The sequence below is a fragment of the Colius striatus genome, chromosome Z (assembly GCF_028858725.1).
Source record: "Colius striatus isolate bColStr4 chromosome Z, bColStr4.1.hap1, whole genome shotgun sequence".
Lineage (NCBI taxonomy): Eukaryota > Metazoa > Chordata > Aves > Coliiformes > Coliidae > Colius > Colius striatus.
Window position 1 is genome coordinate 73,511,271 of NC_084790.1, and position 25,437 is coordinate 73,536,707.

A 25,437-nucleotide genomic window follows, 5' to 3' on the forward strand; every position below is an offset into this window, starting at 1 on the left:
AATATGGGAATAAGCTAAAAGTCAGTTTGAAAGATACTTAGCACCAAAAAATATTTCTGTAAAATACGCGTACAGAGTTTGTAGTGTAAAAATATATGTCTAACTGTTTTCTTTAAATTCTTAAAGGTACAAAAACATTCTAATGCATCAAATCTCAAAACTGTGTGTGTATTTTTATTACAGCTTTATGATTGAGGAAATTGCATCAAAACTACTTTAGCAATAATTCCCAATTTGCATTTTGGGTGGGCTAAGCTACAGGGATTTTGCCACCGCTGTTGGTTGATGGCAGCTCCTGGGGATGAAAGGCAAGCCCTTCCTTGTTCTTAGTACTTGTAAGCACTTTCTGGTGATCTTCCAGTACTGTTTCACACCTGTAGGTAAGATCAGCCGGGGTCATTCCATATCATGAAAAAATTTTCTATAGTTCAGGCTGGAATTAGGGTTTACTTGTGACCTCTAAAGGAGTTTCTTTTGTATCAAACTTTTTTCTGAGAGACATATGTAGAGTTGAGTGTTATTTATAGTGTGATGTATGCTTAGTTTGTATCATGTAGGTTTGTTTTTATAGTCTAGGGACTTGTAATATGGTCTAATGGACTCTTAAGTAGATGTACAAGAGCTTTTCATGAACATTGTTTATTGTATAGGGTGCAACAGAATTTAATTGGATATTGTAATAGTGCAAAACCTGCATAAATCTTATGAAAATTATTAAGTTCATCTAAGTCCTTCAAATACATAATATCACTACCCACAAGTATTATTGTTGTCTCTGCACTGAGTAGGTTGTATTTACAGAAAGTGTGAACAAAAGACCAGAAGTAAAAGCAGATGTACTGTTAGTGTCTCTCAGTGTCTCTTTATTTCCCTCTCTTAATATATAAATCTTATTGCCAATTAAGTTAACTGCATGAGAACCCATCAAAAAGCTTCAGAAGTGCTCCAGCTTCCTACATCTAATTACAAATTATAGAATACTAATTTTGGTGTCAATCAATGTATATGCAAGTATGCCTAGTAACACTCACTGGGGGGCACAGAATTTCAATGCCTCTGCTTCTTACTCTGTGCTTGCTCATGCATGTGGTCTCTCTTGAAAGGCAAAAAAAAGGCTGACAACAAACAACATGGGAATTTATGTCTTAAAATGACAGTATTACTGATTTTTGTGTTATAAATATATTCTGATACATATCCTAATGACTATTCAGTTGTGGATAAAAAAATCTTTTTGTATTTCCTGCCCTATATTCTTGCACTGATAAGAAACATGGGAATTGAATTCAGAATGTCACTGGGTTCCTACAGGAAGATAGGAATAAGAGTCAAATATTATTATCTTACTGGATCATGTGTTGTCATAATTTTGTATTCATTTTATATGAGTACAGTTCCATTTCAACATATTTTGTGGCAGGTATACTTGTGACTGTACAAACAACCAGGACGGTTGATTGTGAACACCATGAGCAATGATTTAAATGTTCCTGCATATGACATTCAGTTGAACAGACCTTTCTTTTCACTTTAGTTAAACCAACTTAATACTGTCAAAGGGATTTTAATATCTTGAAGACCCCCAATTTCTTATGATGTCCTACTCTATGCAATCGTATCTAGAGAGCAGAATGCATAGTGTCTTTCCAGCCTTTATAGCTCATACTGTCTGTGATCAGCAGTGTGTTGTATTTGGCAATAGGAAACTCATAGTTTGACATGAATAGTCCTTAAGACCGAGAGCAGTTGCAGCTAATATTGCATTCCCTTGATATAGTGCAACTTTGTCAAAGAATATTGTTGTTACTTATGTTATAGGATGTAGAAGTGCAGTAGGTAACTTTTCAAGCTTTCAAATGGTCAGAAAAACACTTGGTTTCAAACACACCCCCACACAAAGAGTCAGCAAGTCTTGCAAAATCAAGTTCTTGTCATGGGTCATTTAATGTGTCTGGATGAAGGCACATTTTTTTTCCAGCACACTTAAGATAATTTTACTTCAATCAGTAGCAGACAAATATCTTTAAACAGTCCTCTCATTGTAAATATATTAGATTTGGATATTAAGGCTTTCCTTTGGTGAGAATTAAGCAAGTGCCTTGTCTGCCAGTGCTACAGAGTACCCCATTGTATCCACTTTTCCAGTATGTATATCTTTGCACAGCTGATGATGTCCATTTGTTGTGAGGCAACAGCTGTCTGTCTGGCCCTTCAATGAAACTGCTGTTCCAGGTAGGGACAGCTGGTCTGCCACCAGGTATGGCCAACATAGGGTAGATACCCTCCAAAAGGTCACTGCTCAGATAGTATATCTGACTTCTGCCCAAGGCAAATGATTTTGTATCATTCTCAGAAATATGCCCATTTTCCTCTTTTCAATCAACAATTTAAAGAAAAAGGAAAACATGCTTGCTGCTCATTGGGTGCTGTGTTCTGATATTGTGTAATTTGTGTTGGATGACATGCTATTTTACTGAAGCATCATATTTCTCAGACAATATGCTGCTGAATTTGTACAGTGTTATGAAAATAATGCTATTATATTTGGAGTAGAAACAAAACAATACATTTTGGCAAATATGATGACTCCATCAACCTAATATTTGTAACCATGGATATTTATTTTATGGTAAAAACTGTATTACAGATAGAAAAATGATACTTCTTTTTTTTCCACATCCTCTCCAAATGCCTATATGTTGTATGGTGATACATTTCCTAGCTTATGTGTCATGCATTTATCTATACATATATAGAACCATTTGTTTTGTGGTTTGGGGAGTAAAACCATCTCTATGCATAGTTTGCAAGATCCTTGATGCAACTTATCTTTAACAGAATTTTGTTCCCTGGAAAAAAAAATACAAAATTGATATCTCATTTAGTCCTGAATTACTTATCTTTCTATCCCCTTCTGGCAGCTGTCACCCTATGTCTGGAGAATGCTCCTGCAAGCCAGGTTGGTCTGGACTCTACTGCAATGAGACATGTTCCCCAGGATTCTACGGCAAGTCATGTCAGCAAATCTGCAGCTGCCAAAACGGCGCTGACTGCGATAGTGTGACTGGAAAATGCACCTGTGCCCCTGGATTTAAGGTAAATAACTCTCACTTTCATGGTCCATTTTCAAGTCCACTGCCTGTGTTTAAGTACCAAATTTGTCAAGATGCCACAGTGTCTTTTTTCTGCTGCAGTAAAAGAGAGGTGAGGATGTTCAGGCACTGCTTGGTGTGTTATAACATAAGGCCCTGAAAAGGCAAAATTTGTGATTGGTTCTCAGTGCTGAAATTAAACCATTTTAAGAAAGAAAATTTAGTTGCTTTCTAACATGTTGCTAAGAATGAAAGTGTGTTGTTGCATTGTAAATAAAAGTTGGAATTATATGTTGCAGTCATTATCTTGTTTTACTAATTCCAGAGACACTCCAGACAAAAGGCATTTGTTTTTACAGTTCAAGACAGATTATTCTGCAGCTTTTATGTTTGCCATTACCTGTGCATTGGTTGCTAATCTAGCAAACATTTTACAGTATGACTGTTCTAGTAATAATAACTGTGAAAACCTCAGTCAAATTAATTCTTAAAAATATTTTCTGTGTCTACGTTATTTTCCATTAAACTGCTGTCTTACTGTGTTTTGGTTTCATAAAGGACCTCTTTATCATTGAAAATAGTATGCATTGATCTAACCAAGTGCTGTGAGCTATGTGACCTGAACTCTCAAAGTGACTAATTGAAAACTAATGCGTTCTCTAGACTTCAGCGTGAAAGACTCCGTTTCCCTTGAATTCTAGTAACTTGTTGACAGCCTAAAACAGTCATGGGCTGGTATATTTTCTGGGTTTTGTGGAACTTGAGTAAATCTGGATCCTTTATTAGTCATACTGGCAAAACCTCCTCATAGAGTTTTTAGACTCTTAATTTTGTATAATTCAGGGTGCTTCTTGTGGTACTCCTTGTCTTCCGGGTACATATGGAGTAAACTGTTCATCTGTGTGCATCTGCAAAAACGAAGCCATCTGTTCACCGGTAGATGGTTCTTGTACCTGCAAAGCAGGTAAGTGTCTCTTCACATTAATTTTTTGTAATCATAAAATAAAATGAGAGAAGAAGAAAGAAACACAATAAAAAGCAGACCACCTTGGGAGCCGTATCACTAGATATTTTATGCTTGTGCAGGTCTGGGAGATGAAAACTAGGAAAACATCTGCTCAGAGAAGAGCGTGTGTACTTCGAGTTTGTGTTTCCTTGATGCAGTTCTCAGTGGGGTGGATACTGTGGCTGGATGAATTACTAGTGTTTACCCTGAGATAGACCACTGCTTGCCTCTTGAGGCAGTGCTATGGTCTGCTAGAATGACTGCTGATATGCTGTTTATCTGATGTCAGCCTTCCTAGTCAAAATATGTAGCCTTGTTTGCCCTCTCTGGCTGCCACACTTGCCCGTCTCAGCAACACACAGTCACAGACTTCTTTCTGCTAGTTTAGCACTGATGGTGATATCTATTGGCATTTTTTTCCTATTCAAATACTCTGCTCCTCAGCCATTCTGAGACAAAACCTTGCCTAACCCCCTTCCCAGGCTGTGCCCTCTACTGTTCCTTGCTTCTGCAAAAAAGTGTCTCAGTCTCCCAGTATTAGTGCAAGTGGAGTCACATTCTTCGAGCCCTCTGCCTGACACTCACCTCCTGTACAGTAATTTTGATGGGCAGTGCCAGAAACAGAATGTGCCTTCCCACCTCTCCATCTCTCAGTACCATGTGCCTTTTGCTGGAGCAAAAGTATCTCAGATATCCCAGCAGTGATTCTGCAGAGATCTTTTCCCATATAAAGTTTTACAGGTCTGCATTGTTGTTCCTGCTCAACTCAAAATACGCTACTAAGCTCCACTTAAAGATCTGCTCTTACAGTACAGCTGTTCTGTTTTTCACTTCTGCTGTGAGGAAGGATTTAAAGCCCAGCATCCCTCAGCTGTGATGCTGGATTGCTGAGAAGAGAGAGGCCGGCTGTTAAATGCTCCCAAGCAAATCCCATGTCCAGCCTATGTCGTAGACCAGCCCCCATCTAAAAAAGTTTTTCTAAAAATACATGAAGGGTGAGAGTGGGGAGAAAGTGTTAGAGTTATCTAGACAAATAGCCACTAAATTTGTCAGGGCCTGATACAATTAAATCAGTCATACAGCAAATGTGGATATAGCTTTCCATCTTCTACTCCTGTAAGACACAGTGGAGCTGATTTAACTCTGTTGAAGTAGTGAAGTATTTACTGCTAAGTAGCTAGGCTGTGAGGAGAAAAACTACTCCTTGAGCCATCCATAATCCTGTCTTCTTGTGTATTGTGCACTTTTTGTCATACGACAATGAAAAGGACAGCAAATGGTGAAATTAAACTAAATCCAAATAGTTGTCATATAAATTAAGGAAATTTATAAATCCTGGAAACACATTTAAGAAAAAGCATAACAGTTTTCTAGCTAGTATAGTACAATATTTTTTTTTCCCTGAAATGACCTCTAAATTCAAAGTTATCAATCCAGGGCACGAGGCGGCTTCATTTCAGTACATGTGTTTTACACAGTCTATTGATTAGGATCGGTGCAGAATTGTTTTTCCCTTTGCTTACTGTAAACAAGGTACAAAATTAGAAACTTGGCTTCTGTCATTGCTGATGGTAACATACAGCTGGTTCACACTGTTTCACTTGTACCCAATAGATGATCACATTTAAAAAAAATCTATTTACATTTCTGTCTATCCAGTGTGCAGCCTGTGAGTTTTTGCTATCAGGCATAATCAGTGGTGAATGCTGCGTTTTGGAACCATTTTCCATTACATGCTTTTTTGTACTTCAAGGGAAGTACAGAAATCATCTGAAAAGTCTCCTGTGTACCACTAGATAAATCCAACTTAGGCACCACTCTTGTGTTTTCTCTGTTTTACATGTCTAAGATTTCTATCAAAACCATATTGCAGAACTGTCTGTATTGAATAGTGGTGGAAGAATTATGAAAGCAGCATCTTAAGTCTAGGGAAACTATTCCTAATCTTTTTCAGGCTACACCTAAACTTTCAGTATAGTTTAGTGCTTCTCAATGAAATTTCAAGGTGTCTCTGTTTTCATTTCAGATCTCCCATCAATTGCTTTTGTGTGTTGGCTCCAATCTGGAAATGTATACTGTGCACAGATGTTACAAGGTGCCCTTGAGCACCTTTGTTCAAACCTGGACAAGTCCTCAGCTGAAACTGCTGATACTAGCTGTTAGTTAATGTTACCCTGGTTTTGTGCATCTCTGAAAGATGCCACATGGTAGGCAGAGGGAAATGTTTCCTCAAATAGGAATAGAGGAACACCTGCTTAATTTGTGACTTTCTTCCTATTTTTGGCAGGTTGGCACGGTGTAGATTGCTCAATAAATTGTCCCAGCGGTACCTGGGGACTTGGGTGCAACCTGACATGCCAGTGTCTTAATGGAGGGGCTTGCAATGCTCTGGATGGAACCTGTACCTGTGCCCCAGGCTGGAGAGGAGAAAAATGTGAACTCCCTTGCCAGGTAGTTTAATAATGTCACTGAATTTTGTGCCATAGGGTAATACTGGGCAGGGCGATGTTCCTGTCATTCTTCTGACTTCATAGTCGTAAGACCCTAAGGAGCACTGTACCTGGTAGCCCATATACAATTGGATTCAAGGCTGTGGACACGGACCAAAAATTCTGGAAGATCTTGGCTGTGCAGCACAACACAGAGCATGAAAAAGTGACTGGGCAAAATGAAGATGCACAGATTAACACATTTTCTGCTTTCACACTTCAGACTTGGACCTCAAACTAGAATTTGTTCAAACACACAGAACCAGTTTTTCCCCTCTTATTGACATCACATGCCATCCAAACTACTTTAAGTAAAACCAAACTTTATGTTTTTAAATAAACTTCTCTCTGCTCTCCTTTTCCTCTCCACTGTCTTTGCAATACTATTTGAACAGCAGGTTGTTGGTTTAATACAATTGTAAAGGAATCGCATGAACTGAACGTAAACCTTGTAAACTCCCCTCCCATGTCACATTCAAGCTGCTGTCAGTTTGGACTAGCTCTACTGAGCAATAAGAAGACTGAGAGGAGAAGATCTTATCAATGTGTATAAATACCTAAAAGGTGAGTCTCAAGAGGATCGGGTCAGTCTTTTTTCTGTAGTGCCCATTGATGGGACAAGGGATAATGGACACAAGCTGGAACGCAGGAAGTTCCATTTGAACGTGAGGAAAACTTCTTTGCGGTGAAGGTGAGAGAGCTCTGGCATAGGCTGCCTAGAGAGGGTGTGGAGTCTCCTTCCTTGGAGATTTTCAAAACTCGCCTGGGTTTTGAACCTGCTGTAGCAAGGAGTTCAGCCTTGATGATCTCCAGACGTGCCTTTTAACACTGATCATTCTGTGATCTTTGTTCAGATAGGAGCTTGATAGGAACAACTGAACAACTATATAAGACCTCTGTTTTCTGTTTTGAATGAAAATTTCTTCTGTTGAACTGCTCTCAGAACACAGAGAAGTTACATTTTTGGGGTTGTTTTCAGTTTTCAGATAAGGTATAGTATACACTGATGTAGTGAGTAAATTGGCAAACAAATTCTAAAATATTCTGTAAAGTTCATCAGAGTACCATCTGTGCACATTAATGCAGTATTTCCAACAATGCATCTCCATCAGAAGACTAATTTTTCTGTTTTCTAAAGAGCTGTCTAATCACATAGTGTCTGATTCTGAAGGATTACGAGGTCTCTTGAGCTCCATTAGCCCTTCCAAAACAGAATTATGAAAAAAGATATGTATTGTGTCATGACATTTGCTTCACTGTTTGAAATTTAGCATATTTAAAATATTTAAATAAACAATTAAAAACAGTGCTTAAAGGGATTTCTATATAAAATAATTTAGTGTTCCCATGCTCATTGTCTTGCTCTCTGTCAAATTATGTGATAAGCGTTTACATATTTCAAATGCTTATTCTGCCCCGAAATTCCAGAGCCAGAGAAAAACAAAAAGCTAATACAAACGTGTCCAGTATTGTCTGTTTTTTTTTTCTTTCTGTCTTGAGCAAAGAATTTAATTGGTTTTAATAACTTAAGAAAATTAATATTACTGCCCAGATTGCTGTGAATTAACTGAAGTTTGGCCTTCAGTCCAAATGTATATAGAGGACTACAGATGCCACTTTTTAACAGCATATTTGGGGATTTCTGATTATATGCAAAGGAAATCCTTAATCTTTTCTTTTTCTCTATGTGAAAATGGATTGTTGTGATGGGCAAAAGACTCCTTGTACTCAAGTAACGTAAGATTTTGTTACACTTTAGACTTAAAAGACTGGATAGAGAATAGCTAAATGTTGCAGAGTTCACTAGAAATGTAGGCAGGAACATCAAAGAACAGCACATTTTCATATAGATTTTATTCTGATCTTTAATGTGAATGAGGCCAGTTTTAGCCTGAAATTTAAGTGATTGGTTTTTAAACCTGACATGTTTTTTCCTTTTTTTTGACTTAGCTGTTGCTAACCCCAGAAGTATTACCTTAAATTATACTGGCTTTTTTCTGTGTATTTTATCTTGGTTTTTATAATACCTTTTCTGTAAGATCAATTTTCTATTCTTTTCCTTGTTTTGAGAACACAGTTTTAAAGATTTTGCTCTTTTCCATTTCTCAGATTATGTATGGAATTACCTGCAAATGTATGTGTCATCTTCTATGGAAGAAGCAGAAAAGACAAATTCAAATGTTTAGATGTAGTTCCGTGAAAATCAGTTATGCTCTTTTGACACAACTGAACACAAGAGGAAATGTTCAACTTCAGTCTCTCTTGTTGGATTCAGAAAATGTTGTATAGCCAAAGAGCTTCTGTTATTTTAATACAGTATATGCTGTAGTGCAGAGAGAAGGATTTTGAATCAAAAGAAAGTAATATATTTTGCATTGCTTCTGTAGTAAACTTCACACACAAGATATATTTTAATTTACTATGTTACTACTCCTTTTTAGACATTGTGGCATTATATAGAATTATAGAATGGTAGGAGTTGGAAGGGAGCTCTTGAAATCATCTAATCGAAACTCCCTGCCACAACAGGTCCACCCAGAGCAGGTCACACAGAAACACATCAGGGTGGGTTTTGAAAACCACCAAAGAAGGAGACTCCACACCCTCCCTGGGCAGCCTGTGCCAGGGCTCCATCACCTAAACAGTAAACTATTTTTTTCTTATGTTTAAATGGAACTTTTTGTGTTCCAGCTTCATCTCATTACCCTTCACCCTGTGACTAGATACAACAGAAAAAAGTGGTCCCCCAGCTTCCTGACATCCACCACTTAGGTATTTGTAAATATTCATGAGATCCCCTCGCAGTCTATTCTTATGTAGACTAAAAGGATATGGTATTCTTTTTGACCAATACATAGAGATCTCAGAGCCTGTGACCTCAGGTCCTTTAGTCAGGGATCTCTCAGGATGATGTCATTAATTCTTTGTTTTCCCCTCTGAAATGAAAGAATGAAAGTGTAGGATGCTAAAATGTTCCAAAAGCATTTTATATTAAACAAGTGGATTACAGATTCAGAAGAGATCTATGGTTGCTTTTTGGGCCGTGACTGACTGAACTTGTTCCTCTCTAACTCTCAGTTGTCATCTTCTCTGACCTACATTTTTCTCTTTGTTGCCACAGGACGGCACATATGGAATGGATTGTGCAGAACGCTGTGACTGCAGTCATGCGGACGGTTGTCATCCCACCACGGGTTACTGTCGCTGCCTACCGGGATGGTCAGGTACAAAAAGAGACCATCGTGAAGGACAATGAGAGTTTCCACTTTGGGGGGACTTTGTCTTGTCTTTCAGTTTTGTGAGTAGAGAAAGAGTATGTGGGGTTGGAAGGAGGAAGGAGCCAGTTCTGTGGCTTCTGTGTCCCTTCCATGATTCCCATGTGTGAAAACCCTGTAGAGTGTGGGATCCACAGAAAACTGGGAACAGAGCAGGAAATCTTAAAACTTGGGCGCTTGCGTAGTATGATTCCTTATGAAAGTGGTGAATAATTGTAAATATTCAGGATCACGCTGGCAGCTTTGGTAGGTAAAGCATCACATCCCGGAACTCAGAAAGATTTGCTCTGGCAGCCAAAAAGAAGATAAACCATGCAGAAACAGTGCTGTCATTTGAGTTTCTCGAACTTTTGAAAAAGTTACTCTGCACATACTATTTTCTGTCACCCATCTGTATGGACTCCTTCCATTTAATAACAAGAAATCAGCCAGAAAAGCTCAACTTAAATGGACAAAGCATATTTCTGGTGTGAAAAAGAGAGGGATTTTTGTGATTTCAGGTATAACCTAGCATTATTAATTATCTACTCAATCATTTTAAAGTCAATATTTTTCTGCAGTCATTTATTTGACAAGTTTAGGAAATTATTGCACTCACAAAAGTTTGTGTAGAGCTTATGACATCCTCAAATATAGTCTTTACTGATGTCTTTTCCTAAACTTTGATTATTTTTTTTAATGCTTTTTTTTCCTTAGCTCTGTGGCTGGATCACAGGCGTTCTGATCAAAGTACATAATATCCTGTGTCTGCAGTTCAGGTTGATTGGTGGTAGTGATTACAGCTTGCCTGGAGTTTTCTTCTGCTTTCTGTTCAGATGAACATGACTTCTGTGATTATTGAGGGATACGAACTGGAAATCTGTAGGGGATGTGTATGTAGACTGGAAGGGCTCTGCTTTGCTTTAAAAGACTGAACCCGTTTGTTATTTGTGCAATTTGTCTTTGTATTAAGCTTCTGCCAAATTCTTTGAGGCCTGTCTCAGCTTTGGGTCTCGCTGTTGTCACCCTTTTCACTGTGAAAGAGAGAGGCTTTCAGAGCCTGTACTCCCCTACTTGAGACAGGAGTTTGTTGAGTGTTTTTTCCTCCCACAAGCTGCAGTGTGACTTCCCGTCAGCCACCCAGATACCTCTGGGAAAGGATTACCACAAGAGTGCAAAAATAATAAAAGTTGTTTTGCTGAATTATAAAAGAATACTACTAGCATTATGCCATCTATTGCCATTTTGGGAGACACTGCTTTGTGTTTGCTTTTGTTTAGTTATGATGTCAATGACCTTTGACTATTCTTACTTTCAGGTGGTTTCAGGTAATTGTATGTGTGCTTGGAGACACTTTTTCAAACTTGTATCTGGATGTGTTCAAAACACGATTTGTTAAATTAATAAACATATTAAGCAAAGAATACCCACATGAAAAATCATATGAACAGTTGCTCATCTTGTGTAAACGTGGTGTGGGCAGTTAGAACTGTTCATAAGTTCCAGATGTACTGCTCAAAATACATCTTGTTTTCTAAAACTGAGTAAAAATCGTGAGAGGCCAAAAGTGTGTTAATGAATGAAGCCAGATTAAAATAGATAGGTTTGAAAGGCTGGACTAAAAATCTTGCAGCTTTTTAAAACAGGTTACAAAAGTTACCTAGCTCATGTGTTACGATTAACCTGGGATACAACAAAGGTTTCAAGCATAGCATAAACCCTGACTGCTTGAACTCAAGTTTTGAGAATGAGACAGTATTTTTGCCTTTAGTGGACTCTTAATTCATCTTCATATTTTGAATGAAAAAAAATTTCACTAGAAAGAGACTCAATGCATGATTATAGATAAAATTGGGTGTCCCTCCCTGCATGATATCATCACAACAGCGTGTTTCAACATGTTGGTGATGTCTAGACACACAATATGACATAAATGGCATAGCTTGCTTTATACTCAGTGTCTGGAAAAATCCTCCTCCCACACTTCACGTGTCAGAGAAATGAGGAATCAAGTCTTTGTGTAGGTACTTATATTTAGAATGATTAAAAAAGAGAGAGAGTACTTCAGACACAGGTTCTTGAATAGCTGTACTGTAGTGTTGCGTTGCAGAGATAACATTAGACTGTAGGATTCAAAAGGAAAGTTGTATACATATTTGTATGCATAATAGGTGCAAAAGCAGATGGAGTATTTGTGAAAAGAGAAGGTAGCAAAATACAACCGATTATGTTAGAATAGCTTATATCTTTTCTGCTAGATTTGTTAAAGTAACCATCAGACTTACTTGTTTTTACTGGTATTACCTACCAAAAAAACAAAGAGAGGCAAACTGATTTTGAATCAGTTTAATGCTTATCTAACCCAAATGAAGAGGTTACTTGTTTAAAAACCGTGGGGAGGGTGCTGTTAAAAAATAAATACATTTGCAGAAGATTAAAAGTGTGAACTTGTGACTCTTTTTCTTTTTAACAAGTGTAAATTGATGAATCCAAGGTGAAGTTCTCTTAAGGTTGTGATGCCACCAAAATTACAGAGTTTCCGAAAAGATATTTTAAATGTAGTATTTTTCTCAACCCGTGGAAGGAGCAGTTGTCTACACTTTCCCCGGGGAATTTCATCAGAGGGAAGAGTTTACGTAACTTTGCAGAAATAAGTGAAGGGTGGAAGATTTTTCCTTTGAGTGACACAGTTGTACCATAATGCTGAGGAGCAGGAAACATGCTACATACTGTTGTGTTCCAAAAGGCAGCCTAGCTAAGATGCTACCCTTTAATCTCAAGATATAGCTGCAGCTGAGCATTGGGTCAGGAGTAAGATGCTGTATGGTTTAGGGGTTTTTTTTCTTTATTTTTGAACATGCTCAATGTATTGCCTTTTGCTTCTTAGGTCTTAGTTATGAACGAAGCATAAGTTCAGTTATTAACTATTGTGTTGTCGCGTGCTGTTAGAAAACTCCATAAATAAATAAAATTAGTCTTAGTTAAGTTGCTCTGTTTTAATTTAGGGTTTCTGTTTTTTAACTTAGGTTCTCTTTCCTAGGAGGATACTTAAATTTTTCATCCTAAACAAAAGTTAACTTTGTTTATAGGACTCCTGTTAGAAATCTCACCCTCCTTGTAGTTTAGACCGAGTGCTCCTTATACAGCAGCTTAATTCTACTTAGAAAAGCAAGAGTTACGGGTGATGTTTTTTTCCTGGAAATCTGACCATTCCATCATGTTCCAGGAGCCACATGACAGGATGGCACGAATGAGAAACATCCGCCCACACAAAGAATGATGTCTGCCTGAAATGCTCCGTCCCTTGACATTTTCACTCTATTTTAAATATTTTTTTCTTCATTTGGAGGGAGTGTGATAGCTAGACAGTGGAAACGATTAAGAGGCATTAGACTAGAAAGCAGAAGATGCAGAAAATGTTCTCCCTCAATAGGTAATGATAATACTCTTAATAATTTATACCAAAATTTAAGTTAACTTCTATTAAAGAGCCACCTCTACTGCTTCTCTCAAAGACCAGCATCCAGCAAGCACCACTGTAACAGTTGATTTCATCCCTTAATCTTATCTATTCTGCAAGCAACTATCAAAATACAATTTTGCCAAATTGCCTAAAAGATTAGAGAATTAATTTTCTTGCAAACTGAGATTTTGCGTTAAAGAATCTTAAAAACGACATAGGTTTTTCCTTTGTTTATTACTGTGTTACTGTCATGTAGATGTTACTGATAGCACTGGCGTGCTTTCTTAGGTACAGTTCTGCTGGGTCTTTTCTGTTTGAGAATAAATGTCATACTGATATGACATTTGTTATTTTTAAAATAAATTTAAAGGTTATACGTTGCCAGGGATTATGAAATACAACTAGTCTGCTGTCTGTACCAAAACAATAGCCTTGGTTTATGGAAGACAGATGCAATAGTATCAGCCTAAGTTTTACTGGAGTGTGTAGTATTCATCCATATGCTACAGCAGATAGGGTGTTGGTGACTTTTTGCTATGCTGGACACCTGCTGATGCTAGTCAGATTGCCTGCCACCAGATGTGTTGCTTCTGTGAGGAAGTGCTCTGTCTTTCCATGTGCTCCTTGCTGTCTTCCTAAGAGACACATTTGTTGCTGGATTACTACAGGGAGGATTGTCATCTGACACCCCTACAGTGATACAAATGACCCAGTCCCCTGGGAAGCATGAACTAGAACTCTCCCTTGCTCCTTAGCTTTTAATGTGCTAATTTTAATTACTCTCCTACATAGATCAAAAATTACAAAAGGGTACTGTCACATGTTTCCTTCACCTTAAGACTGAGAAGCAAGCTGCTGCTGGATTGGCACATTGATGCACGTGCCCTAGTGCACCCAGTGCAAGAACTGCCTGCAGGAACGTGGGTTTCCCTCCACTGTGGCTGACTTCCCCATGGCCCCTTAAGCAAGAGGTTCCATAGTGATGAATATTCAGTATGCTGCAAAACTAAATTGTATTTGGTCACTGTCATGATAAATGGCATTATTTACTTTTCTAACTTAGGGAGACAAATTCTTCAATAGGAAGATTGGCTTACCCAGCATTGACTTCTCTATGTCTCTATCTCTGTTGTCTGTGCCTTGTTGTGGGTCTTTATATGTGTTATGATTCAAATTCAGCCAGCAACAAATCAACACACAGCCACTTGCTCACTCTCCCACACTTCCACCCCCCAACCTCCCATGGGATGGTGGAGGCCCTAGCGAGATGGACGGAGAAAAGATAACCAAGGGCCTTGGGGATCGAGACAAAGGCAGGGAGCACTCACTGCCAATTATGGTTCCAGGCAAAACATAGTTAGCTACTGAACTCAGAGAAGAAAATAAGAACAGTTAAATCTGTTATGAACTAGAAACAGAGCAGGTGAAAACAAAAACACAGGAGGATGATAAAAACAAAAACAGCACTTTTAAGAACTCCTAGGCTCTACTCTCTGCTCCTGATACATCTACCACCTCCCCATCAGTGGCTTGGTGAGGCAGGGAATGGGGTATGTGGTCAGTCCATTAGGGCTGGTGTCTGCCCCACAGTTCTCAGCAGAGGAGGACTCCTTGCATTCTTCCCTGGCTCCAACGTGGAATCTCTCCCACAGGATACAGTCCCTAACAAACCTCTCCAGCGTGAACCCTTCCCTGGGGCTGCAGCTCCTCATAAACTCCTCCCCGTGGGTCTCTTTCATGCCAGCAGAGCTCCAGCCATATTCTGCTCCAGTGCTGCCTCACCACAGAGACCTGTTGTGCCCCCTCTGCTTTGAAGTCCTAGATGAGTGGCCAACAAATCTCAGCTCCATCATTGACCTCTACAGGTTGCAAGGGGATGGCCCCTGTCTTACTGTGGAATGTAGGGGAATCTCTGCTCCAGCACACCACCTCCTCTCTTCTCTCGCTGACCTTGGTGTCTCCATGGTTGCTTCTCTCTCTTTCAAATCTTTACACCATCTCTCACAAAGAACAACCCTCCTCTTCCATCTTCTTAAAAGGTGAACATGGAGGTACCTAATTGGCTCAGCCCCAGAGGTGGGTCTAACTTAGAACTGGGGAAAGTTTTGAGCAGCTTCTTACAGGAGCCACCATTACAACCCATTCTCTATTACCACAAATGGCTCCACGTAAACCCAACACAATGTGGAAGTAGTACCGCTCTTTTTAGAAGAAGAATTTTAAATCAGTAGATTAAGTACATTTGTTTTCTATCTATGAAGAAGGGAAGAAAAGAAGTGCTATTTTCTTGTGTTGACCTAAAATCTGGTGAATGAAAAATGCATGACTGGAGTAGGTAACACTATGGGGCAACAGTTTGGCCTTCAGCAAGAATATCTCAGAATTGGTTCTTCAACTAAAAATGGCAGATACTGGTGTTTGCCTTTGAATGCTGATACAGCATTGTTTTTCTTGACAAGCTTTTATAGCTGAATTCCTACTGAAATTCATGGACACAAACTGTCCTGCTGCTGCAATGAAGAAACAACAGTCTGAACTTCTAAAGAAAAAAATCTTAGATCCTTTCATTAGCTTCTTAATTTGAGACACTTTTAATTAGTCTTCTGCCTGTCTTCAGCTAGGGAGGAAGGTACTTCTGTTCTCTTAAAGACAACGAGGATACTTCTAAATAGTGCCTGTGAAGTTTTTCACCACTTCCTTGTGTTCTTTCTCCCCTTTGGGCTGCTAATCCACATTTGGGAGAACAGGAGCAATTCTCACTGTTACAAGTCTCAACTTCCTTGAAGAGAAGTGATCTAGTGTTTCTGTCAAATACGAAGGGTGAGATCTTGAATCATGATGGAATTGTATTGTTAGCTTTAATGACACCAAGAGTTCTCCATGTTTTGAGGGCTTGATCCTTCTCTTGTTTGGATTGTTGTAAATCCAGTTTAGGTCTGACATATGGGAAGTACACCAACATACAAATAGGTTTTAGTTATGAAAGATTGTACTGCAAAGTTCCATGTGTTTTGAAGACAAATTGCGTATCAAATACACATTCTTTTTGAAAAAAATTAAAGGTTTCTGAAGCTTGGATACCTTTCAGTTGGACTAATGGAAACATAATAAGCCGGAAAATAGTGCTTAGTCCAATAAAGAATTTGCCTGGGAAGATCATAAGAAATAATTGGTAGATTTTTTTCCCCTTTGAGTGCTAAAACAAATAAGCTTTCCATTGATCTGACTTGGATGCATCATTCAGTCTCAATTTAAAAATACAGCATAAAAAGTACATAAACACTCTTTCTAGCATGGGCAGAAACACGGTTATCCTTAAATAATTACTTACTTCATTCATGCAATTACAAATGCTGAGGGAATGCTGATTTAGATGTGAGGCCCCCAGCATAAAGCACTGGGCATTAAATGCATGAGCATTTCTTCAGAGCAGCTTAGCTGAAGTTTATCATGACCATTCAGCTATTGCCTAGCAACTTGTGAAGGCCATCAAAGAGCTCTTTGTCCATAGCTCTGACAAAAACATTTCCTCACAGATATTCTTATCAGTATCAAAATCAACATGAAAATTTACAGAAACAATTTTATTGCATAAGAGATTAATACTCACTTGAAATTGTGGCAATCATAAGCCAATGCATTGTTGATACAATTGTTGTAAAAGCTGAGTCTGATCTTACTTTGTAAGTTCTAGCAGGTATGTTTGTTTTTCACCATTAATTTCTAACTTGTCTGTAAAAGCCGAGCTTTAATGGCTGAAATTTCATACAAAGCATCAGAGTTTAATTTTTTAATCCTTCTAATATTTCTAAATCTAATATTTTTGTTCTCAAAAATACATGTATTTGGTTTTGAAAAGTATAAGATGTGAAACTTAGTTTCTCATTTTTTAGGTCCTTGTGAACTTATCTGAATAACAATGAGTAAGCAGTATTTAAAACTGTTTTTATAACTAGACATGCAATAAATCACTAACTGAATTACTGTTTCTGTTTTGCTACATTCATTCTTGGTATACACACAGAGGAGTGAAGATAGATTTTGCGGTGCTCAACAGTGAATATAATAAAATCCCTTTTATAATGAGACAGAAGTAATATTCAGCCCTCCTTCAGTATGTTATGTTGTCATAATTATCGTTCAGCGATCCTCAGGATGCATTGTTTCTTTACCAAGTAGAGGGATATTGTTCTTTGCCTGACTACCTCCTCATAAGAAGTGGAAGTGGGAAAGAAAAAGTAACTTTCTCATTTTCCCTAATGGATAATTTTCCCTGATGTATACTGGAAGGACTTTTTCCTTTTTCATTTTTAATGGTAATTGTTGGCTCTTTTAAGTATCATGGCTCTATGCAGCATGGGGCCCATTGTCTTTTCTGTCCCAGTGTGCCTAGTATCACCCTTTGACACTATGCTGTCATAAAGCATCCTCTGTGCACAGATCAAGACGATATAATTGAGCTTGGTGTAATTGTATATCACTGGTCTACATAATCTCAGATAATGCACTATGGTAACTTTTGGCAACCAGTGACTTGTTAATGGTGACCATTGTATACTGAACACCACTGAAAACCATTAAAACTCTGTGAAAAATGTCTTTTCTCTAGCAGGGTTCACTGAGTAAAGCTATGTATGATATGACAGATAACACTCAAGTGAAAAGAATGTCAGGCTCGATTCTGAAATGCTCTGCATGTGTCTGCTTGTGTTTTCACAGATGCATGAGTCCGAGTTCTCAAATTTGAGAATCTCAAGCAGAGCAATCTTACACATCTGAAATAAGTGGCCTTGTTCCTAAAAAAAATGCTGTGATCTCATCATGCTTATGTACATCAGCATCACTCATCAAACCACTCTCTTTTATCTATTTGTCCACAAATATGAAGTTAATGAAAAAGTTGACCCAAGCTATTTAGAAGCAAGTCTACCCTGCCTCTTAAGTGTAGATGAAGACAGGAGAATGGTATTGCCTATGCAGGCAAAAATAAAAAAGAATAATATAAGAAAGAAGCCTTTCATTTTTTTGCCAATAAATGTGATTTAGGCCAGTATTAACCAACGATGATGAGCCAACCAATTTGAGCCACCAATCTGATTATTCAGTCTGTTGATTGTGTTTCAGAGGAATGAACAATTTGAGTTTAGTTTCACCTTTTCTCTAATTAGAGAGTTAGTCCTTGGATACAGGAACCTTTACAAGGCACATGCTGTGGGGACTGAGGAATCACCTCTCAGTCTTTTGTATCAGTAAACAGTGTAATTGTTTTTCAGCATTGTTACAGCAGTACATTTTGCTCTTCAAGTTGGAAGATTGTTTTTCTTGTCACATGTGAAACTCTTTTGCTTTTTTAGGACCCTGGCAGCCACTGAACCTGTGGCATATTTTGCTGGAAATACTTACAAAGCAAGACATGCTTGTGGTTGGATTCAGTCCATTTTTCCCTTAGCGAAGGGCTTCATTCAGCAGAGGCACTACAATAATACTGAATTGTTAGTGCAAAGTACTGTAGACACAATACAGTCTGAGTTCCACAGTGGTGCCTGCTGGCACTTAACATGCAGCATGCTTTTTAAAAGCAAATAGTGGAAAAAACAAACAGGAAAGTTATATTTAATGTCACTGCATTGCAAAGAAAAAGAGAATACCATGACAGGATGATTGTAAGTAGTAGTTTGTATTATGATTTATGTATAGGAGTTCAGATTGTGGCCACTTTCTAATCAACTTTATGCCAAAAATGGTTAGACAAAGCATTGACTGACCAGCATCCTTAACACTGTGGCAGCTAAGCATTTTGGAATGCTCACATGGTGTGTTTGGAAACCCTTTGTGTGCACTACATTTTTTCATTTGGTATGAGGCTGAGCAATAATCAGCTCACCACTAATTAGAAATCATTCTGTGTCCTGCACCCCATTAATACACAAAATTATGTCAGACTTGAAGAATTTTTACATTTAGAAGGAAATGTTTTTGCAATACCTTTTATCATGCATTTCCCTAATGTAAAATTTGAAAAGCTTTTGCAGTTTTGAAATAGCCATTATGGAGGAAGCAAGCCATTCTTTTACTACTTTTGATTTACTTTCTACTTTCGATTCTCTTTATTGATATCAATGGTGAAAGTGAGAGGAGTAAAAGACCATTTTAATTTTTTGTATATATAAAGGTCTTGGAAAGTTATGTAACTCTCTACTGTTTAGAGGTTTGCATTCATCTTTGTAGGTTCTTGAAGTATTGGTGGGCAAGAAGCCTGCAGGTAGCATCCCGTCGAGCTCTCATGTTCCATGTAATTCCTGTTACAGAGCTCAGAATTAGCCTGTGTGTACATTTCATCAAAATTGGAATATAAAAGATGTTCACTATTTTGGATAAAGATAGTAACAGAGATGTAAGTTTATCCTGTTCTTTTTTCCCAATGTTAGTGGTTCTTCATAAACAGGTTTTGTGAGGTGTTTTAAAAATGAGTCCTCTGAGGACCAAAGATTTAAGACTTCTTTACACAGGCTGACAGTTTTGTTTATTTGTATTTCCAGGCATTCATTGTGACAGTGTGTGTGCGGAGGGACAGTGGGGTCCAAATTGCTCCTTATCTTGTTACTGCAAAAATGGAGCATCCTGCTCTCCAGATGATGGAATCTGTGAGTGTGCGCCAGGATACAGAGGCACCACTTGTCAGAGAAGTAAGGAGAAAACTAATGCTTTAGATATCTGTTTTTCCCTCCCTTACTTGGAAGGCATATAGTATTATACTTCACTATTTGCTGTATGAAGTATTGTGAAACACTCCTTGATCAGGTATTTTGTCAAAATCTATGAAGATAAGTAAGTGTTACCTGTTTAACAAATGTTGACAGCTAGTAATGATTTTTGTTGTTGTTATTATGGTACAGCTTTAGGTTTATTCACTGACTGTGTCATGATGTTTTTATGCACAAGACTTAATAAGAAACAAGGTTAGTAAGGATTCCATTCTAAAGGCAAGCATTTCCAGACATCATTTCATACTACACGTTTTGGTAGGTAAATGATACAAGCATGAGTTTCAGAAACTAGATACCTTAGCTTCCCATTGAGTCTTATAGGAATCATTGAATTAATTGTCACTTTTCTGTGATACTTAGTTTGAAGCAGCAAAGAATGGCTAGTGGGATCAGACCTCATAGTAAGCAGAAGATATTATAGGTACCAATAGTTGCATTTGAGAAATACTACAAGAAGAGAGAGACAGGTGAACTAAAGCAAACTGCACCAGAAACAAGGGGGCAAAAGCAAGATGATGTGGAAATTATCCACCCTCCCAAGAGGATTTGTCACAGTTTGCCAGCAGTCTAGATGTCTTTGGTTTGAACTGTTGGAGCTGGGAGGGAAAGGTGTCCAGAGGACACAAATGAGAGTCCTCTGCACTTGGAAAGTAACCCAGTATTCGGAAGAGGGCTCCCAGAAACAGACTCAAGAAGCAAGTGGAGGAAGCAGGTGGAGGAAGGCCAAGAAGAGATGCTACTAAGTCTTCCCAAAGAGGCTTAAAAAGCAGGAGACAAGATGAAATAGTTACTAGAAGGTAGAAGGAGAACCAGAGGAGGATGAAGTCTAAGCAGTCCAGGAATGGCAAGATTGCAAGCTGAAAAATGTGATTGCCTATGGCACTACTAAATCCCACATTAGCGTGGCATTAGTATTTCTGAACCATTTCTAAGTGCAGCAATTATTCTCACTATCTAATCTCTAAAGGCTGTGCAGTTAATCAGTTAATCCAAAGGCAGACTAAGTGTAACACTACATGTAAAAATGTTCCCTGTATTTTAGAACTGGTCCTGTAACCTTGAAAAGAGGCTTCCAGTCCAGTGGCTCTCAGAGCCCCTCTCTGATGCATGGTCTGGAGGCTGGGAAGACAAAGGTCATGTGAATAATTTGGATCTTAGTCAGAAAGTGCCTTTTCAGTAAACAGGAAGACCTTTTGGCACTGTTTCCCTTGGAAAAGTTAATCTCTCCAGAGAGATCTGGCCACATAACTTGGATCAGATGTATAATTAAGAGACTGAATATTTAATGAGATTAAAATATTGGAAAGATTACAAGTTAGTTTTCATCTGTGCTAGTTGCTGCTGTGCAACAGATATTTCTCTTGATGCATTACCTAATGTTCTAATTTATCAGGAAATGAAAGGAGGTATTATGTGACAGCCTTTTTTTCTTTTTTTTTTTTAAAGAAACGAATGCCTTTAGCACACAGATTAAGTGGACAGCTCTGTATTTCTGGTCTCAAGTTCTATAAAAGTTAGGTGATATGTGGCTGCCTGTTCTATGTAATGAGTACAGTGAGTATGTAAATGAAATGATGGCTGGAAAACATTTGTACATTTTTCTCAGTTGGGTGATGGCTATTTGTATTCCAAGTTAGGAAACACATAAGAAGTCAGGGTCTAAGATAACACTACTAATGTGCAGATAAAACTATCCACTCTACTTTTTAATTACTTTTCTTCATACATGATTTAAAGATGTTCATATTGCAAGGGACATAGAGGTCATAAAATGTATAGCCAAATTTGTATAATATATTAAGTATGCATACATTTCAAACATAACCCTAGTACAATGTGGCCCTGCAAGTTCTAGAGTGTCAACTAAATAATTACAAACTTGAATGTAGTAAACTCTTGAGAAAGACCTGGAAAACTCCTTTTGTGAGTGTAGAGTGTTGAATTGTATGAATAACAGCAACCACCATTGCAACTCTTGTGTTTATAGAAATCAGAGCTAATTCAAAGTCAGAAATAAGTGCACTGAAGTGTAGTTCACGTCTGTGTAGAAAGTACAGGAAGCACTGACAGATTGTTCTTTTTGCTTGTAGTTTGTTCCCCTGGATTTTATGGACACCGCTGCAGCCAGACATGCCCCCAGTGTGTACACAGCAGTGGTCCCTGCCACCATATCACAGGCTTATGTGACTGCTTACCTGGATTTACAGGAGCCCTCTGTAATGAAGGTACAGGTTGTAATAAAGATTCTATGGCATGCACAGAGAAAGCACTGTATACATTTTCATTCTATAGCTTGGAAGCTATAAAATCAGAAACAGTTTCTGCTGTAGCATGTGCAGTTTATAAAGTAGGAATTTTAAGCAGGTTTAAGCTGTTGTCACATACTTTAAGTATGAAACCAACCGTACTCTTATTTGTATTATTTCTGTATAAGTATGTATAGTGAGCTTATCAGAATTTATGTGCCTTAATGTTACACTAACAAATACATTTCTTGATTCATTTATCATTTACTTTCTCTTGAAATAAAGAAAATACAATCTTGTTCTGATTACTGAGGAGTTCTAATACTGACAATTTGTTCTCAGTATGTCCCAGTGGCAGATTTGGCAAGAACTGCATTGGAATATGCACCTGCACCAATAATGGAACGTGTAATCCTATTGACAGATCCTGTCAGTGTTACCCTGGCTGGATTGGTAGTGACTGCTCTCAGCGTAAGTACTAGCTTTTTTTCCTTGAAATTTAAAACTATTGATAAGGATTTGGCTATTTAAATTATCTACTTTTTGTTAAAGATAGTCAGAAATTAGGACTTTATGCTATATAATGAAGATATCCTAAAGTTCTCTGCTTTTCATTGGCACTATTAGAAAGACATTCACACTATGATTTTTCTAACAAGTGGCCTGGAGCATATGACAGAAGGGATCAGTTCTTAGTCTTCCACTGCCCAAAGAAGAGTTGCAGAGAAGCTGAATCAGACATATTTCAGAAGTGTACTGTGAAAAGACAAGAATCATCTCACATGCACTCACACAAAGTGCAAGAATCATGCACTTTGAGTTCACACACTGAAACACATTTCTGCCCAAATTTCAGTCAACCCATGAATAAAAAAGGCTGTACCAGACCCTGATATGTCAAAATTTAAAAGACCTTATGCTGAGGTTTCTGGGGAGATGCTTTTCCTCATTGGTTTATATCATTTATGGTTTAACTGGTCCAGGTTAACTGACTCTGTACTAGTGCAATGTTATATCTGGTCAATTTGGAAAGAAAACCTTTGTTGGCTAAATTCTGGGAAGTGATTAGCATGCACAATTCAATATGATACCAAAATAAATCTTGGGCCTATTTCTGTGGAAGTCAGCAGCAACAAAGGTCCTTGTTTTTATGGTAAAATAAGTAGGTAGTTGGTAGAGTAGCAGAATAGGGGTATTTAGGAGGAGGAGGGACTTACTCACTGCATCAATAACAAGGAAATAGTGCCAGCAATATGAATGGAAGCATCTATTGAGGCTGTGCTCATGGCCCATAACAGAGGAAGTTTATTTGCTTTGTATAAAGGCCTTTCGTTCACATGGAAAATAATGATTCCATTAATTTATTTTAGAACTAGCAACCATTTTGAAAGTTCTAACCTTTTGTCTGCATGTGATTTACATTCCTTCGTAGTTGACCAGTAATTTAAAACACGAAATAATAAAAAACCCCACAAAACAATACTGAAAAACATGAAGGGGAAACAACAAAACCAAAACTAGTACTTTTTTTTCAATGCAACATAATTTATTTCTTAATGAAGTGAAATTTGGGCAGAGATAATGCTTTACAAAAATATAGCCCACACATAGATGAGTCATTATGCAAATATTCAAACGGTTCATGAGGTTTTATTGCTCTGAGACTGGTCTCTGGACAGCCAAATCAGTACACAACAATGAAGAGGTATAAGACTTTTTAAACTTCAACAGCAATAAAGCTAAGGCTTCTGTGTTTGACCTGTTTTTCCTCTCCTGTGAAATGCTTATGCTGTACTTCCACAAACCTATTTTTATGTTGTGCATCTCTCTACTAAGGAACAAACAAAAACCTCAAGATGTGAATCCTCATCAACAGAAGGGACTTTTCCTTAAGAGTACCCTCTGCATTTAGTGATACTCTGACAGGAACTTTTGCTGTCTCTGAATAAGTAATCAGCATTTTGGAACTACTTCGCTATTCCAAAGGCAGCACATAGTGTCAAAGTCATTCACCATGACATTTTCAAAGCAGTCGGTAAAATTCTGTCTCACAACGTGTTGCCATGATTGTCAGTGAAAAAATACCCACGTTAGAGATTATTACTTGGCTTTTTAGAAATATTATATTGATTAATGGACCCATGGAAGCAATTGAGTTAACTTGATTAAAGTACAGTCCTGATTATATGCACTATGTTTGGGCAATTATGCAGAATCTAACAGTGGAAATGAAACATTAAGTTTAGTATTGGGTCTACAGCTATGGGCTATGTGTTTGAACTTTCTCTGTTCTTCATTTTTGATGCTTAAAAGGCTTATTCCCTTGACTGTGCTCAATTGAACTGTTTGCAGATTTAAAGATAAATTAAACAGGGAATTTTACATAACTTTGAGTAGGATGGTAGGAGTGTCCTAGTTATTGAATGTCAAGTATGGATCACTGGTTTCTGTCACACACTTAATCCTTTTCAGCACTTTTTAACTAGAAAAAAAAAATTGTATTTATTTGTTCAGAATGACAAAGCCTCAAAAACATATTTAGAAGAAAAAAAAAGAAAAAAAAAACCAACAAGCAAAGCGGTGCTCATATGTGAATGTAAACAACTCTATTTGTGGGTATTAATGATCATTGTCGTTTGAGATTAATTAATTGCTCTGGTTTGTTTTAGCTTGCCCTCCTTCTCACTGGGGACCAAACTGCATCCACACATGCAACTGCCATAATGGAGCTTACTGCAGTGCCTATGATGGAGAGTGCAAATGTACCCCAGGATGGACTGGCCTTTACTGTACCCAAAGTAAGTGACTTTTTGTTATCTGTTCTTAGCCTACAGATCAGTGACAGAATTTTCCTTCATTGTTTTTCCATTGTATTCATTGGTTTCTTCCCACAATGCTGAAACTTTTATGATCCAGAAGGTGCAACACATTACTTCACAGTTGCAGAGGAGGCCCCTGTTCAAGCATTTTCACAGGACTGTCTGCTACATTTGGGCTCCTCTTTAGCCTTCCTTCAGAGGAAGACAACTTTTGGAGGTTGGCATTGCCATGGAAAGGTCTGTCACGTGCACACACAGAATGAGTGACTGACATTCAGATGTTGCTGGTTATGGCTACAGT

At 38.0% G+C, this 25,437-nt stretch overlaps 1 protein-coding gene across 2 annotated transcripts in view; it reads left to right on the plus strand.

Annotated features, from left to right (window-relative positions):
• MEGF10 (multiple EGF like domains 10) overlaps positions 1–25,437 on the plus strand; it is a 107,894-nt gene that overhangs the window by 67,019 nt on the left and 15,438 nt on the right. The window contains exons 10-17 of one of the 2 annotated variants that reach the window (XM_062018475.1): positions 2,922–3,096; positions 3,936–4,056; positions 6,386–6,549; positions 9,709–9,811; positions 19,844–19,990; positions 22,162–22,296; positions 22,660–22,788; positions 24,987–25,115. In XM_062018475.1, coding sequence (XP_061874459.1) covers positions 2,922–3,096; positions 3,936–4,056; positions 6,386–6,549; positions 9,709–9,811; positions 19,844–19,990; positions 22,162–22,296; positions 22,660–22,788; positions 24,987–25,115 — 1,103 coding nt within the window. The remainder of the gene's footprint in view (positions 1–2,921; positions 3,097–3,935; positions 4,057–6,385; positions 6,550–9,708; positions 9,812–19,843; positions 19,991–22,161; positions 22,297–22,659; positions 22,789–24,986; positions 25,116–25,437) is intronic. The other variant, XM_062018476.1, reaches the window with a different exon arrangement.